A 14,876-nucleotide genomic window follows, 5' to 3' on the forward strand; every position below is an offset into this window, starting at 1 on the left:
GGAAACTGGAGATGAATCTAGGCACAGGGGAGACACCAGCCAGATGCAGAATGAGTCAGACACACAGAATGGGATAGAGGTAAAAGCCATGTAGTAGGATGTAGATTAATAAAAATATGGGCTAATTTAAGTTGTAACAAGCCTAGACAAAAGGCGAAGCTTTCAGAATTAATCATAAGTCTCTGTGTCATTATTTGGGAGCTGGTTGGTGGAATAGAGAAAGACTCATAGGATTACATATAGGATTCTGGCAGACCATGCACAAAGAATGCTAAGGAGAGAAACTGGACTTTAAAATATCCTAAAATACCACCCAACACAGGACACCTTGTGTTTTCTGCTGAGCTATCATGAGCAGTGTTAAGTCTTCGATAACAGAAACACTAGCGGGGCACAGACTCTCTTTTGTCCCACCCCAATGTAGGTAGCAGGGTAATGATGGCACTGGCAGCTCCTGCTGCTATCCCAAAGAGCCAGTGCTTTACAGGAACAAGCCACTATTCATAGGAAGGCTTCCTGGAAATGCTCAAGGCTGTAGCCATGAGAAGATGAGAAGACATATTGCAGTATCTGAGTCTCCCAGCCTTTGCAACATACCTTCTTATCTTTCTCAGAACCATCTGTGAGGAGGATCCCCTTGGCCTGCATATGACGATACAGAATCTTCTGCAGAGCTGACATGTCGCACTTGATCACATATTCAACCTGGGGACACAGTAGGATGCGGATAAGCACAGAAAAGAAGGGGGCTGTTTGGAGAGAGTAATGGAGAAGGGGTGCTGGGACCAGCCCTGGAAGCACAGAGGAGGCATCTGGTTCCCCTTCTGGGATTCATGTGCAGATAGATCAGAGTTCTCAAGGTCAAGAAGCACCATGGCAAAGCTAAGGCCTTCATAAGGTTGCATGTAGAAAAGATAAGGTCCCGATTGCTAGACTTTCTTGAACTCATATTTGAGACAGGGAGTGGCTTGGCAACTGTGCTATATAAAACAGTTATTTTTAATATTGCTCCTGCTTCTTGGTCCTGTATACTTCCATATGAGCTGAACAGAAAACAAGTTGATTGCCCCCAGATCATACGATTTTCTTTGTAAAAACATCTTTAAGTGGCTACATGCTGTCACCCCAGCACTCATCTCATAGTAAGATTTATAACAGACCTAGGTTGACTGTCATTAACCTCTACTCTGGGGAAATGATAAGATACACCACTGTGAAGACAAGAGGTTAAGAAGAATTAACTCACAGCATGACACAACTTCTACAACCTCATGGCTGTCTAAAAGCACAACAGGGTTTCCTGTGTGTCCAGTTGCGATAAAACAAAGTACAACTTAAAAGGATTCGCACGCCCCACGGTCCACCACACACTTGCAAAGTCTTTAGCATCCTCCAAGTGCAGGCAACAAGATGTAATTATGTTGCCATTCTCCCTTAGTCACAGGAATACAAACGCACACATTTCAAAGCAAATGCCAGATTACCACCTGGATATCTAAGAACGTGATTGAAGGAAATCAGCCAACTGCCTGGTGTCTAATCAACTGTGTACAAATGATCAGGCTGTCTTCAGCTGAGAGGGCCAAAGAGAGAAGGCCACAGGTGAAGAGGAGCTGAAAATTCATTCCACTGTAACCTTAAAAGGAGCCCAAGGCCTGGAAGGCACAACTGGTTGTCTCTTTACACTGGGCAACTACGGGGAGAAAAGACTTGCTTTTCTGCATGAAAGTTAGCTAAATGGGGTAACCCATCAGGCTGGTTAATAACCAGGTCAGAGAGGAAACACAAATCTTTAACAAATCAGTACACACTTAGTGCTTTGCCTCTCTGATCGTGTCTTCTCTTTATTCTCCTTTTCTTTAAACATTTTCCTATGCTGTGCAGTTTTCCTGAGGGATAACTGACATAGATTACACATATTTAATGGATATAGTGGGATCTTTTCCTCCACACACTCACTGCGAAGGAATTACCACTATCCTAGCTTTTCAAGAGCACTCAACTCCCAGCAAAAATTTGATTGTGGTGAAGAAAAAAAAATGTTAAGTTCAGACTTTAAGTGGTTTAACAGTGATGACATCAAAGGCCAATATTGAGGTCTATGTCAAGTGCTTCATATGCCTTTTCTCATTTAATCCCTACAAACTCTGCATGGGGTGGTCACATGTCCTCGTTTCATAGACAAAGAACCAAGCATCCAGGAGGTTACACTCCAAGTTCAAAATATGTCTGCTCGTTCAGACTCACACTAGGCAGTGAGGCTGGTTCACAGGTGCGGCCTGGTATTCCCACTTGCCGGTGTCACCCCTCCGCTGCCTCATCCAAAGACACAGCTTCTGCTTTTTAAAGGTATACCAGGAGATGGAAGATCCCGAGTCAAGAGCAAAACTTTCTACCTGCCAGTCAGCTGCCGCTCATGAAAAAGGGAGGCAGCCTGATGACAGCATGGAGACAGGATGCCAAGCATCCAAACAGAGCAGTGGTTCTCAACTTCCCCAAAGCTGAGACCCTTTAATACAGCTCTTCCTGTTGGGGTGGTATTCATCCCAACCATAAATCATGATGCCATTGCTGCTTTGTGATTGTAATTCTGCCTTTACAAATTATAATGCAAATAATGGGTAATCAAGCAAGATATCTGATATGAGACTCCCAAAGGGGTTGCAACCCACACTTTGAGAAACACTGCTCTAGACAGCTACATAGCTACACTGGAAAGAAGACACCCAAGGCCTTCCCTTACATCAAGAGGGTAAGAGATCCAAGGACCAAATCTGTTGTTACAAGCTCCACAGGTGTAGATGGAGTTCTTAATTAATTGGTCTAAGTAATAAAAATCCCGCAGTCAGATATAGAGGAAAATGCTGAGGCCAGAGAGAAGGAGCAAGCCACCGCCACACCTTACCTCCTTAGTGTCTCAGCAGACAACAGCGTGAGTTCCTGTTTCTCCCTGCTTATATCCTGTTTCTGCCCAACTAGCTCACTTCCTGTCTGTATGTACAGACCTCCAGACCTCTATGCTTAGCTAGTGGCAAGCTGCATTCTCTGACCTTCAGACAGGCTTCATTTGTACAAGCCAGATATCACCACCCGCTCTACCTGCATTCCTGCCGATTTTATTTGCTCCTCCTCTTCTCTCTAAGCCTAGGTTTCTTAATGTTAGGGATCCTTTTTAAATTCTGTCATTACCCCCAGGGCCAATGAGATGGCACAGTGGGGAAAGGCACTTGCCTCCAAGCCTGATGATTTGAAGGCAGCCCCTGAGATCCACATAGGACAAGGAGAGAACTAACTCTGGAAAGTTCTTTTTTGACCTCCACAGGCACCATGCCATGTGTGGACACAGTTCGATCATATCATATGCACTTGAGTGTGTACACTCATGTTCCAAATAAATAAATAAATGTAATTTTTAAAAACTCTCCCCAAGAGCCCTATCAATGAACAACAACTTCCTCCTTCGTATCCCTCAAAGAAAAAATCCCTGGACCTTGTTTGATGACAACTTACTTTTGCTGCATGACTTTTGTTTAGGCTATAGATTTTGTTGAGCGTTACTATACATATGTAGTAATACTAACATCCAAAGCTAAGAATTGAGGCCCATAGGACAGCGGGACAAAGTTAAAGACAGATGCTTCGTGTCCTTATACAATGATGCCAGTATGATGATATCTAATGTTTTTCTGTCATTTCCAATCTGATTACTATACGAGCAGCTAATGAAAACCCCCATGAGGAACACAGAAGAAACATCGAGGCTTTCTTCTCATTGTTTTGTGCTCACACTATTTCAGGCTCTTCATTCAAAATGTTTATTCCAGAAGGACAGGCCATTAGAAAAACAAACCTGGACCCGGTGTGCAACATAGTCCCATGTGGCAAACTGAGAGTTTTCAGCAGACAATTCAACTAATGAAGGTCTCAGAATCCATGACATGAGAGAGGAAAGGTGGTAATGGTTAATTCTATGAAGCATTCCCAGCTTTGATATAATGAATACACAAGTTTTCCATCTACACAAAGCTTTTTCCTATGCTCTACACAAATTACATATAAAAATAAAAATCAGGATTGATGCTATCTGGTCCAAGTTCCTATCAACTTCAGACAGTGAACATGCACACCTAGAGATGCCACTGTACACACAGCTAACTTTATCATGAGTTCTCAAGACTATGAACTCACAAAGGAAAAAGAATCTGCACAGACAACCTCAATGGGAGCTCAACAGAAGAATTACATTGCCATTTAATTTAAGTTGCCTTATATAATCCCATTTCTTTGAACAGGCATTCATTCCTGAATATGAGAGGTGGACTTTGCCATAGGCAGGGGGCACAGTGTATTCCCATGCTCATTAGGTGTTCCGTTAGCCCACCATGAGAGCTGACACTCCTCTGCAGCAGAGGTGCCTTTAGTGTCACCCAAGTGTATACTTAGATACTCAACACAACACTGTTTAATAGCAAAGAAATGGAATTAAAGATGCAACTTCATACCTCCTAAAATATTAAAAACCAACTGTAATGACAATAAGGACACATCTGGAAACACCGAGTACTGATGAGCATGAGGAAAGAACTGGAATGCTTCCTTATGGTAGGACTACCAAGCAGTTCAGAAAGGTACTGAAAACACATAGTTTCCTAAGACCTTTATAAACCATTCATTAACCAAATAACCCAGTAATCAATCAAACTTCAGGGTGTTTCCTCAAGTGAAACAAAACTCAAGTGAAACACAAAAGTCCGAATGTAGATTTGTAAGCAGCTCTACTCACATTGTCAGGGGCTGCAGAGATGGCTCAGCATTTAGAACATTTACTGCTCTCACAGAGGGCACAGGTTTGCTCCCAGCACCCACACTGAGCAGCAGCTCACAAACACCTATAACTCCAGTTCCAGAAAATCTGGACCACTCTTCTGGTCTTCATAAGTATCTGTATCATGTGGTACATTAAAAACTCATGTAGGGGCATTCATACCCACCCACACCCACACACCTTAACTAACAAACAATAACTAACAAACACAACCCACTGTAGGTAAGCACAACAACTTGGATGACTTTTCAAACACGTTACACAAGCTGAAATAAGCCAGCTGCAAGCAACAACTCACTCTGCTTTTACTCAACTGGCATTCTTTAGGGATAGAGAACAGCTCAGGGGCCACACATAAGGCTAAGCATAGGGCAGAAAGATAATGAACACGGGGATACTGTACTCTAGGTACAAAACAGTACTGGTATAGCTATACAAAAGAGAAGAGGTTAGGTGAAGGAACACTTGTGTAGTTTGGTTCTGAACCCAGCAAAGTAGACGTTTGCTTAGATCACAGAACTGTAAATTAAAAGGAGTATGGTTCTACCTAGAAATTTTGCTAGCTGTAAACTAAAATTAGGATTAAAATGCACTTTCCTAACCCTTCTTCATGAAAACATTTGAGAATAAAATATACTATAGATGAATGTAGCTTATTTTGGCTCAGACCATGTAAGACATACACACTGTACTGTAGTTAAAGCAAGAGGTAGTAGAAAAACTCCTCACCCCCAAGGATGACAGTTAAAGTTCCAACTTTCCCCAGGTTTTTTTTTAAAGGTACTAACAAGTTAATGAAAGTAGAGAATGGACAGAGATTGAATTGGGTCAACAACAGCCACATACATGCTCTAGGTGGTTTATGGGTAGAGTTGAAAGAGGGCCACAGAAGGCAGAGTAAAGACAGAGAATGGTGAGGAAAAACTGCAGATGGACAAGAGAGTAGAGCTTCTATCAACAACAGAAACCTGGAGCAGGATAGACACTCGAGGGCAAAACAAAAACAAAACACCAGGACAGCAGAAACTGTACCAGGTTTGTGCTCATGTGCCTAGCACTATTAGACCTCACAGTAGTCCCGTGAGGCGGATGTTACATATTTTCCTGGTCACTAATGAGACCAATAGGCTACCCTGATCTAAATGGCTTGACAACATTCACATCATAAGCAATGGAGAATGCAGGGGGTCCCTCATCCACTGATGGGCAGAGTCAACAATTTCAACAGTTTCAATTCCACCAAGCTGCCTCCAGGACAAGGGAAAGTGGTTGCCTTTGAAGACCTGGATACCCAGAAAGACATCCACAGACTGTATCACACACAGAGCATCGCTATTACAGAGGTCAAGACCACAGGAAGTCGAAGGGAATGATAACAGCACTTAACCCCCAAGATGCATTAACTGACAAAGTAAAAATACATGCTTAGACTTTTACTAGGATAAGCATAGTACAAGATCTTTATTTTTAATTTTTTTGTGACTATTAATGAATAAGGGATTAAAGTATAAAATTACCACATAGCAAAGTGATCAACTCTGCCCAGCCATCTGCCAACTCCTGCTTTACAAGAGACAGGATGCACCAATCTGTCCAGTAGTTGTTACCCACCCCCCAAAAAAATTCACAACCATAAAATAACAGGGCAGCTGAGATTTAACCCATCAAGAGAAATGTAAATAAAAGATGTCATGCAAAAACAAGCAACAACAACAACAAAAATCTAAAACCAGTATTAAACCCCAAGCAAGCTACCTTTCAGAAGATGGAACTTCAGGTGTAGGTGGTACCAGGATTAAGACCAGAGGTACAGTAACTGAAATCCAAGTACAAAACCAAGCCAGGTCCAAAGAAACTCAACAGAACTGAAAACTATTTCCAAAGAGCAATGTGAAAACTACTTGCCCAGAAGCTCCCAGGTAAGTTTGTCTACAGGAACTTAGTTACACCACACAAATGCACATTGCAGTCTGCCATATAAAGCAACTCTCTCTATCAAACTAATAACATCACAGTGAACACTGAATGAATGTTCAAGAAACCTGGCAGATGCTTACTGATCCCTTCAATTTCCCTTCAGTGATGACACAGTACCAAATGCCAATCCTTATTTGCCTTAAAGCAGGGCAATCGTGAAGAGCCTCCAGGTGCAACTGCACAAGCTCAGCAACTTAAACAAAACAGTCAAAATGTAATAAGACTCCATGAATTTGATTATTTTACTAAACCAGCTCTAAAGTTCTAGAAACCAGACTGAAAATGTTGTGACCCCCACCCAGCTCTATCAAACACAGAGAGTCCTCGGAGATGTTTTCAGGATACTTTGCACCTGAACTCTAGGCTTGTTGCCTTTAGTCACGCAATCTCAGAGATGGATGCTAAAAGTGCACGCACAGGAAGGGGGCAAAAAATTGCAACTGACCTTTTCTGGAAGCTGAGATTCAACCTCTTTCTTCAGTCTCCTCAGTAAAAAGGGTCTCAACACCTTGTGCAGACGCCTGATGATCAAGATAGTTTCTTCTTCATTCAAGTCCACCTACAGAACAGCCTTAGGTGAATTCGTGAAGGAAGTTTCACACAGAGAAACTCTGTTACACACACTATGTGTTTCAATGCGTACTGAGATTTCCCACGCTATAAAGCCAAGTTTATTCGAGCCATCAACGCCTCCAAATCCTCTTCCCAACTGCCTCCCTTCCCTATGGGGATAAAATGACTTCCAAATAGGTGTCTTTGCCTTAGAATCTAGTTCTGTGGGCTCTGGAACCAAGTTTCACATTAGTAGTAGGAACAGCCCCAAACACAGACTATGGGCAACAAAATAAGGACTAACTTGAGACTGACAGAATGGGGAAAGGAGGCAAGCGTTTGTGTGCTCCTGTGTCAATGGAAGCCTTTGACTTGTGTCTGTCCAGTGCAGAAATATACAAAAGGATGGGTGCTTGAAAACGGAAACGGGAAGAAGAGCGAGTGCTCTTCACGCTGGAAGGGCTCCAGGCTCCTCCATCATTGCTCCTTTCCCTTTCTTGGCTCCTTCCCCTTCGTTCACCTGCCTTTGTTAGCCTCTAGGGGGCAGAATTAATTGACACTGCTTTCTCTAAGTGGGCAAATCAGTTAATGAGCAGCAAATGTACCTACAAGGAACCTCAAGAGGAAAGGGCTGAGAGTTCATAGTTTCTCTGAAGCATTTTGTGGCTTTTCATTCCTATAATCAAGGAAATGGTAATCAAAAGGTTATGTGTCCCTTCTGGGGATTATTTTTTCTTGTAATAGTCCATGCTTGCCTTTAATGGGCTCAAAGAGGAGATGGTTAAAGGAATAATAATAATAATAATAATAATAATAATAATAATGATGATGATGATGATGATGTAACATTTGAGAATAGATACTCCAGGATTGAAGGAGTATTTATATACAGATAAAAATGGAGGCTTACACTAAAATCGGAAAAAAAAAAAATGTGTGGAAAACTAATGTGTTACACTTGAACTCTGTGTGGAAGTATGTCAAAGGGGAGTCCTGCGTTTATAACAGGAAAGATTTCTGGGCTCAGATTGGATTGGTTGAGTTGGTCTGGTTATACTGATCAAGCCAACATCCCCATGCTCACCCCCACCCCACCCCTCTGGCGTGCTGTGGTTGAACCCTCTTTCGGTCAGGAAAAAGCTGACAAACGGCAAAGAGGTTGGGATGTCCCATACGAATCTAGATTCAGAGGAGAAAAACATAATTCCAAATGAGGCCAGATCCCATCCACTGACCAAAAAACATTGTAATCACCTTGGGAGGTTTCTGTGGCTCTTACATTCCAAGTTCTATGTCCTTGGCTTTTATTTCACCCACCACACAGTGGAAAACACACACACACACACACACACACACACACACACACACACACACACTTCCACACAGACTCTTTCTCATTTCCTCCCCCATACTCTCTCTCTCTCCCTACCTCTCTCTCACGCTTTCTCATCTCTCTCCTTCCCACACACACAAAACTCTCTCTCTTACTCACAGACTCTCATCTCTCTCTTCCTCTCTGCCTCATTCTCTCTCTCACACACACTCTCTTACACACACAGACTCATCTCTCTTCTCACATGCACACATACACACAGAGACTCTTTCTCATCTCTCTTTCTCTCTGTCTCACTCTCTCTCTTACACACAGAGACTCTCATCTCCACCCCCCCCCCCCCCGACACACACACAGAGTTTGACCAGTACCCTTTCGCCTGTCATGGCAAATGGAGCATTAAACCACTGCTCGAATGTGCTGCAACTCTTGAAGATTGTAGGGAGAAGGAAGTTGAGGAGGGCCCAGAGTTCAGGGAGCTTATTCTGTAGCGGGGTCCCAGTCAAAAGGATCCTTCTGGGGGCGACATAGTGTGTGTTCAAGACCTGAGTCAGCTTGCAATGGTGATTCTTCATCCGGTGGCCTTCGTCCACGATCATGTATTTCCACCGAATCTGCAACACAAGAGGAAGAGCCAGTATGTGGCTGGTAAACAGAAATACAGTGATTTCCAAATGGCAGGGTATGTGTGTGGAAAAACAAAGAATTCAATTTGGCATATGGATACAGAATGATACTCTTTAAGAGAAAGGAATCCCAACCAAAGGAGCCTTGCCCATGCCGGACAGACTTAAAACAACAATGCTCCTCCCTCCCCCCCCCCCAGGACAAGTGATTCCAATCCACCTTTAGGAAAATCTACCTTTAGGAAGAAGAAATCAGGCCCAGAGGGCAATGGGCACGCCTAAGACTACATCTGGCCTCTTTCCACCCAACTGTCCTCTTGTTACTACTGCGTCATGGCAGATCTTCCAGACTTTTGTGGTCATGCTACCTCTGTGTACAGCATGAACTTACAGCCTCTTGCAGCAGGCATTAATGACTGGCTTCTGGAAGATGCCGGTGTTGCTATCCCGGCACTATGCTGACCTGGCCCCTGACAACTGGCAGGGCATGCACACAGGCATTCAGGCAGATACTTAGACAGCTCAAAGGGCCAGGTTGTGGTTACGTTATGTGGCTGCATAAGTGCTCTGCGCATGTGCAAGTTTTCCCTTTTAAGCAAGCACTTCCCGCCTGTTCTCTCTTTTTCCTTCTCTGCTCCTGGTGGGCCAACACCTAACCCTCCCTTTGATCCCTTTCCCAATAAACTCCACGTGGGTTTTGTTGAGTTTTGTAGTTCCTGTTTCTTCACCTGCCCGTAGCTGTAGCAAACAACGGTGGAGGCACTATCTCCGAGGCCTTCCTGCCTTGCCGACTTCTTTCCTAATAGAACAGTGGTCTACTAGCTCTAGGGAATGGCTCAGGCTTGGGTTGCTAACACTGGAAAGACATGTTACACACGAAAATCTACACATTCAATTTCTTAAAAAAAAAAAAGAAAGAAAGAAAGAAAAGAAAAAGATAAAACTAACAGGCCCCCTCAGTTCATGCAACATCCCTCTTCTGCCAGGGTGAGGAACCCTGTTCTACTCAAAATGATCACAGGTTCATCAGCAGAAATACAGTGTAAAACTACCACCCTCCACCTGGGCCAAACTGCAGAACTAGACACAGCAAACTCCTCCACACAACTAACATTTAAAAAGGCAAGAGTGAGCATGGCATAATATTCCCAAAGGCTAGCGGCCTTCCTCTCTCACACCCTGCCTTTCAGCCTCTTCAAGTTTACTGCTCAAAGGGAGAACTAGAAGGGTTCTAGCCTTTGCCGACACCAACCTTTCTAATGCTGCCACCCTTTAATAACTGTACTAAACCTCACGTGGTGGTGAACCCCAACCATAAAATTATTTTCATTATTTACCTTGAAAGTGTAATGTTGCTACTGCTATGAATCATAATGTAAATATCTGACATTTCAGATGGCCCTCGGCGACCCATGTGGAAGGGTTGTTCCCTGTGAAAGGGGTTATGAACCACAGATTGAGAACCGCTGACCTACACAAAGGTGGTATTGGTTAAAAAAAAAAAGTCTGCTGCTCAGATATCTCTGGTTCTGAAGCAAGAGTCAGAGGAAGGAGACAAGCAAGTATGGCATAATTCTCACCTCAGTGAAGTCAGGGAAAAGAAAGAAAACCATCTGCCAAGCTGGGATATGCAGATAAAAGAAATTACCAGCATTCTCTGCCCCGTATCTCTACCACTGCCAAGTGTGTAAGAATACCAAAGTTCTACAGCCAACAGCAGTGAAAAGAAGTCCACAGGTAAAAACCCATCTAAGTAGATATTCTAAATCAACTTTCTTCTTCAGTTGAGCTTACGAAGCAGCAAGGAACCAGAGACCTTTGTTTCTGCCACTGAGTATGTACTAATTAGGTCTTCTGCTTAGAAAAATTACTACCCCTTTCTGGAAAGCCAGTTCTCCAGGAACAAATACAAGCACAGCTTCTCATTACCAGGCATCTCCAGTGACTTTTGAAATACATATGCACAAGACACTAGATGGTTTTTTTTTTTTTTTTTTAGGGATCGCAAAGGCACAAACACATTCCCACAGTAATATTTGGAGACACGTCATTTTTGACACTGCCAAATTCATCTCAGAGCGTGAGAAACTGGAAGGTGGCATTGCTGTCAGTGTCATCTCAATTATTCAACCACCCCTGGCCATGAGATTCCTTTATGTTATTTCCTGTGATTCCAAGAAGGGAACTCACTGTTCCCAGAGCAAAGGTTTAATGCAGAGATGGAACAAGCCCCAGAAATAGAGCTTTTGCTCAGTTCTGACCATAACTTAGTTTCAGATGAGAGGTTTCCAAACACCACGGGGTAATTACCACGGGGCTGGGGGGGATGGGTGGAATTAAGGTTTCATGATTTGTTCCGGGAAAGATGGTACATTCACCCTCCTGCACGATCATATTAGGAAACAACATGAGATAAATGGGAAGAACACCTCCCCATTTGTGGCCAAAGAACAACGTGAGACATACAAGTAAGGAGCCAGGTAGGTCACAGATGCAACTCTTCCTCAGCGCAAAGTAAGCCCCAGGAATAGCCCTGAGTAATTTAAACAATAATTGTCCAGGGTTTTACCAGGAAAAAAATGAACACAGATTAAGCACACCAGCTTCAGCTTGGATAAATGCTCAGATGGAGGGCACCATCTGGAGGGCTGCCTGCTTGCCTTGGGAGAGAGAGGCACAAGAGGGATGAAGCTGGGCTGACAATAACCCAAGGCAACAAAAACAATTACTTCTTTCCAGACACATTCAGGGCTGCTGGAGAGAAAAGTCGCCAAAGGAACCCAGGTGAATTTTCTTAATAGACGTGGGACTGGGGCTGGAGACATGACTGCTTTTTTAGGGGACCCATTTCTATTCCCAGCACTCAATTAGAGGCTCATAGCCTCCTGTAACTCCAGTCCCAGGGGACCTAATGCCCCCTTTTGGCCTCCATGGGCACTGCGCACATGTATGTTTTGGTTAAAACGTTCATACACATAAAATTAAAATTAAGGAAATTAAAAAGCAAAGAATGTGAACTCACTAAAAATGGGCAGGGAGGAGCCCAAGATTAATCAAATATTAAATCCCATGACCAAGATTCCAGGCCTAAAAAAAAAAAAAAGAAGAGAAAGAAACCAGCCATCTAATGATCAAATTATACTATTGAGTATAATTGAGGGATACTTTACACTCCGGTAAGATGAGCCACAATTAGAAATAAAAGAATTTTAAAAAAATTATACCTTTGCAAGAATGTGCTTGTCTTTTATAATGTATTCATAAGTAGTCAGGAGGACATTGAATTTGCCACTCCGTAGCTGGGGAACAAGGGAGCGTCGCATGGCAGGGGTACCCTGAATGGAAAGAAAAATACATCTATTACCCACTGGAAGTACATAGGTGCTATTTCTCACTGTTCGGAGCTTAATGGAACCTAGACAGGTGATGTGCACATAAATGTATTATCATATACTGCTCTATTATCCGTGAAGAAAGTGGTAGCTAAACCACACATATCTTGACCCTTTCCAGATCCTTTCAGGAAGGCTTCCCACTTAAGGCCGAGGAAGGAAAAGAGAGAAGAAAATTGCAGCAAGCATTCGGTAGCAGGGAACCTGCTGCTCGTCTGAAAAGCTCCCTTTCTGTGGGAGCATGCAGCAGGCAGCCCCAGCGCCCCAGTAATTGCCTGACTTTGCAGGTACATTCGGCACAGTAGCAGCCCACAGTGAGGCAGTCAGTGGCACACAGAAAGTGCGATATTTGTCATTTGTATTACTCTCATCAGAAACCTCGCAATATGATAATTAACAATTTTCTTCTGCATTTCACTATCTGAAAGTAATTATGGTTTATTACAGTAATCTTCTTGGGATGATTAACTCTCACTGTTTAGTACATGATGTACATGACAAAACTTTACAACCAAATACAGTTCACAGATGTGCATAAGGAATGAAGAAAATGGGGCCCATTTTCTTGCTTTTCCACGTTTATATATAAATATAAAGCTCCAAACCTTGTAAGAAATTTTCACCACAGAAGGAGCCCATTTGTCAAATTCATATGTCCAGTTAGATAGAGTCCTACAAAACAACAACAAAAAACACAATAAACACACATACATATATTTATATAAATTCAGCTAATAAAAAACTGTTACTTACTTTTAGTCCTTGCCTTAAAAGGGGCTAAATAATATGAAACACTCCAGATACACTTTTATGTTAAAGGTATGGAAATAGGAGGTAAGTTAGAAACGAGCTGCCACAAAGTGGGACAATTCTACATGTCAAAACAAAAATCTCCTGAGAAACAATTCAAAAGTGTAGAACTACTTAGTACAAAACCCCAGAGTTTTCCTATGGTTCTGAAAAACAACAATCGCTGATGATCTGGGATTGTTACAACTGGCCACCTAAGCTCTGAGAAAATTCATATGGGGAGGAGAAATTACAAAACCACACGAAAACAGTAAATAGGTCTATCAAAAGGAAGCAAGAAGAGTTACTGAATGACTTTCTTAAAAGATCCCAAAAGTGTGACAAAAATATCCAGGTCAGACCATGCAAACACAGATCCAACACAAAGGGCATGGAAATATTACGGAGGCAGATAACTCAGAGCCTGGCTTTGAAAACAGAATAGAAGGAAATACAAAACCAATAGACTTGTTCTTCCTGCAGGTCTGAGTTGTCTCAGGACTGCAATGGGTGACAAGATCTCAGTGACTGAAGTGCCAACCTGATGTGCATACTTAGAAGCACTGCACTCCCAGGGAGGGTGGCTCAAAGAGTGTTGGGTAAAAAGCAGGGGCAGTCCCCCGTGGGTGAGGCACTGGGGCTGTGCTAGAAACAGCAAAGACTGGTCCTTCTAGAGCAGCAAGCCCCTGAAACGCCAAGTGTGCATACAACGTTTACTTTAATGCACAGATCACAGCAATGATTTTAGAAGATTCAATAAGGAAGGTGTACAAACCTATTATCTTTTGGAGGTGTGCACGGGTGTGTGTGTGTGTGTGTGTGTGTGTGTGTGTGTGTGTGTGTGTGAGTATAACAAGGAAAATAGTTCTAGAAAAATCCAAAAATGCTCTCACTTTTGCCTTTAATAAGCTACTTACCTGGATTTACTCTACAGCAGTGGCTGTCAACCTGTGGGTCATGACCCTTTTGGGGGAGGGGGTAACATATCAGATATCCAGCACATCAGATATTTACACTACCATTCCTAATAGTAGCAATATTACGGTTCTGAAGTAGCAATGAAACAACTTTCTGGTTGGGGGGGGGTCACCACAGCATGAGGAACTGTATTAAGGGGTCTTAGCGCGAGGAAGGTTGAGACTGCTCTACAGGGTGTAAAATGTTAATGGCCAATAAGAACGACTACATACTTTACTAGCCAGCCAAAAGGCTGCAGTGGGGTGGGTGGGCTGGGGTGGAAAATTAAAACCAATCTTCAGATTATGTATTCCTGGTACTCCAACACCATGCTACTCTTCTGTCTCACGTGAGAAACAAGGGCAAGCCACTGATAGGGCAATCTCCAGCGTACAGAGCGATGGCTGTGGGATAAATTACTGTAC

The 14,876-nt window shown here is 42.9% G+C and overlaps 1 protein-coding gene across 6 annotated transcripts in view; it reads right to left on the reverse strand.

The window, feature by feature from the left end:
* Positions 1 to 14,876, reverse strand: part of Smarca2 (SWI/SNF related, matrix associated, actin dependent regulator of chromatin, subfamily a, member 2) — a 163,435-nt gene that overhangs the window by 80,090 nt on the left and 68,469 nt on the right. For all 6 annotated transcript variants that reach the window (XR_007835478.1, XM_051199842.1, XM_051199841.1 and 3 more), the window contains 5 exons: positions 13,311 to 13,377; positions 12,538 to 12,648; positions 9,059 to 9,301; positions 7,248 to 7,361; positions 598 to 705 (listed from right to left, as the gene is read on the reverse strand). Coding sequence is in view for 5 of the 6 variants with exons in the window: in XM_051199842.1 (XP_051055799.1) it covers positions 598 to 705; positions 7,248 to 7,361; positions 9,059 to 9,301; positions 12,538 to 12,648; positions 13,311 to 13,377 (643 nt within the window). In the remaining variant the exon portion in view is untranslated. The remainder of the gene's footprint in view (positions 1 to 597; positions 706 to 7,247; positions 7,362 to 9,058; positions 9,302 to 12,537; positions 12,649 to 13,310; positions 13,378 to 14,876) is intronic.

This window comes from Phodopus roborovskii, unplaced genomic scaffold (assembly GCF_943737965.1).
Source record: "Phodopus roborovskii unplaced genomic scaffold, PHOROB, whole genome shotgun sequence".
Classification (NCBI taxonomy): Eukaryota; Metazoa; Chordata; class Mammalia; order Rodentia; family Cricetidae; genus Phodopus; species Phodopus roborovskii.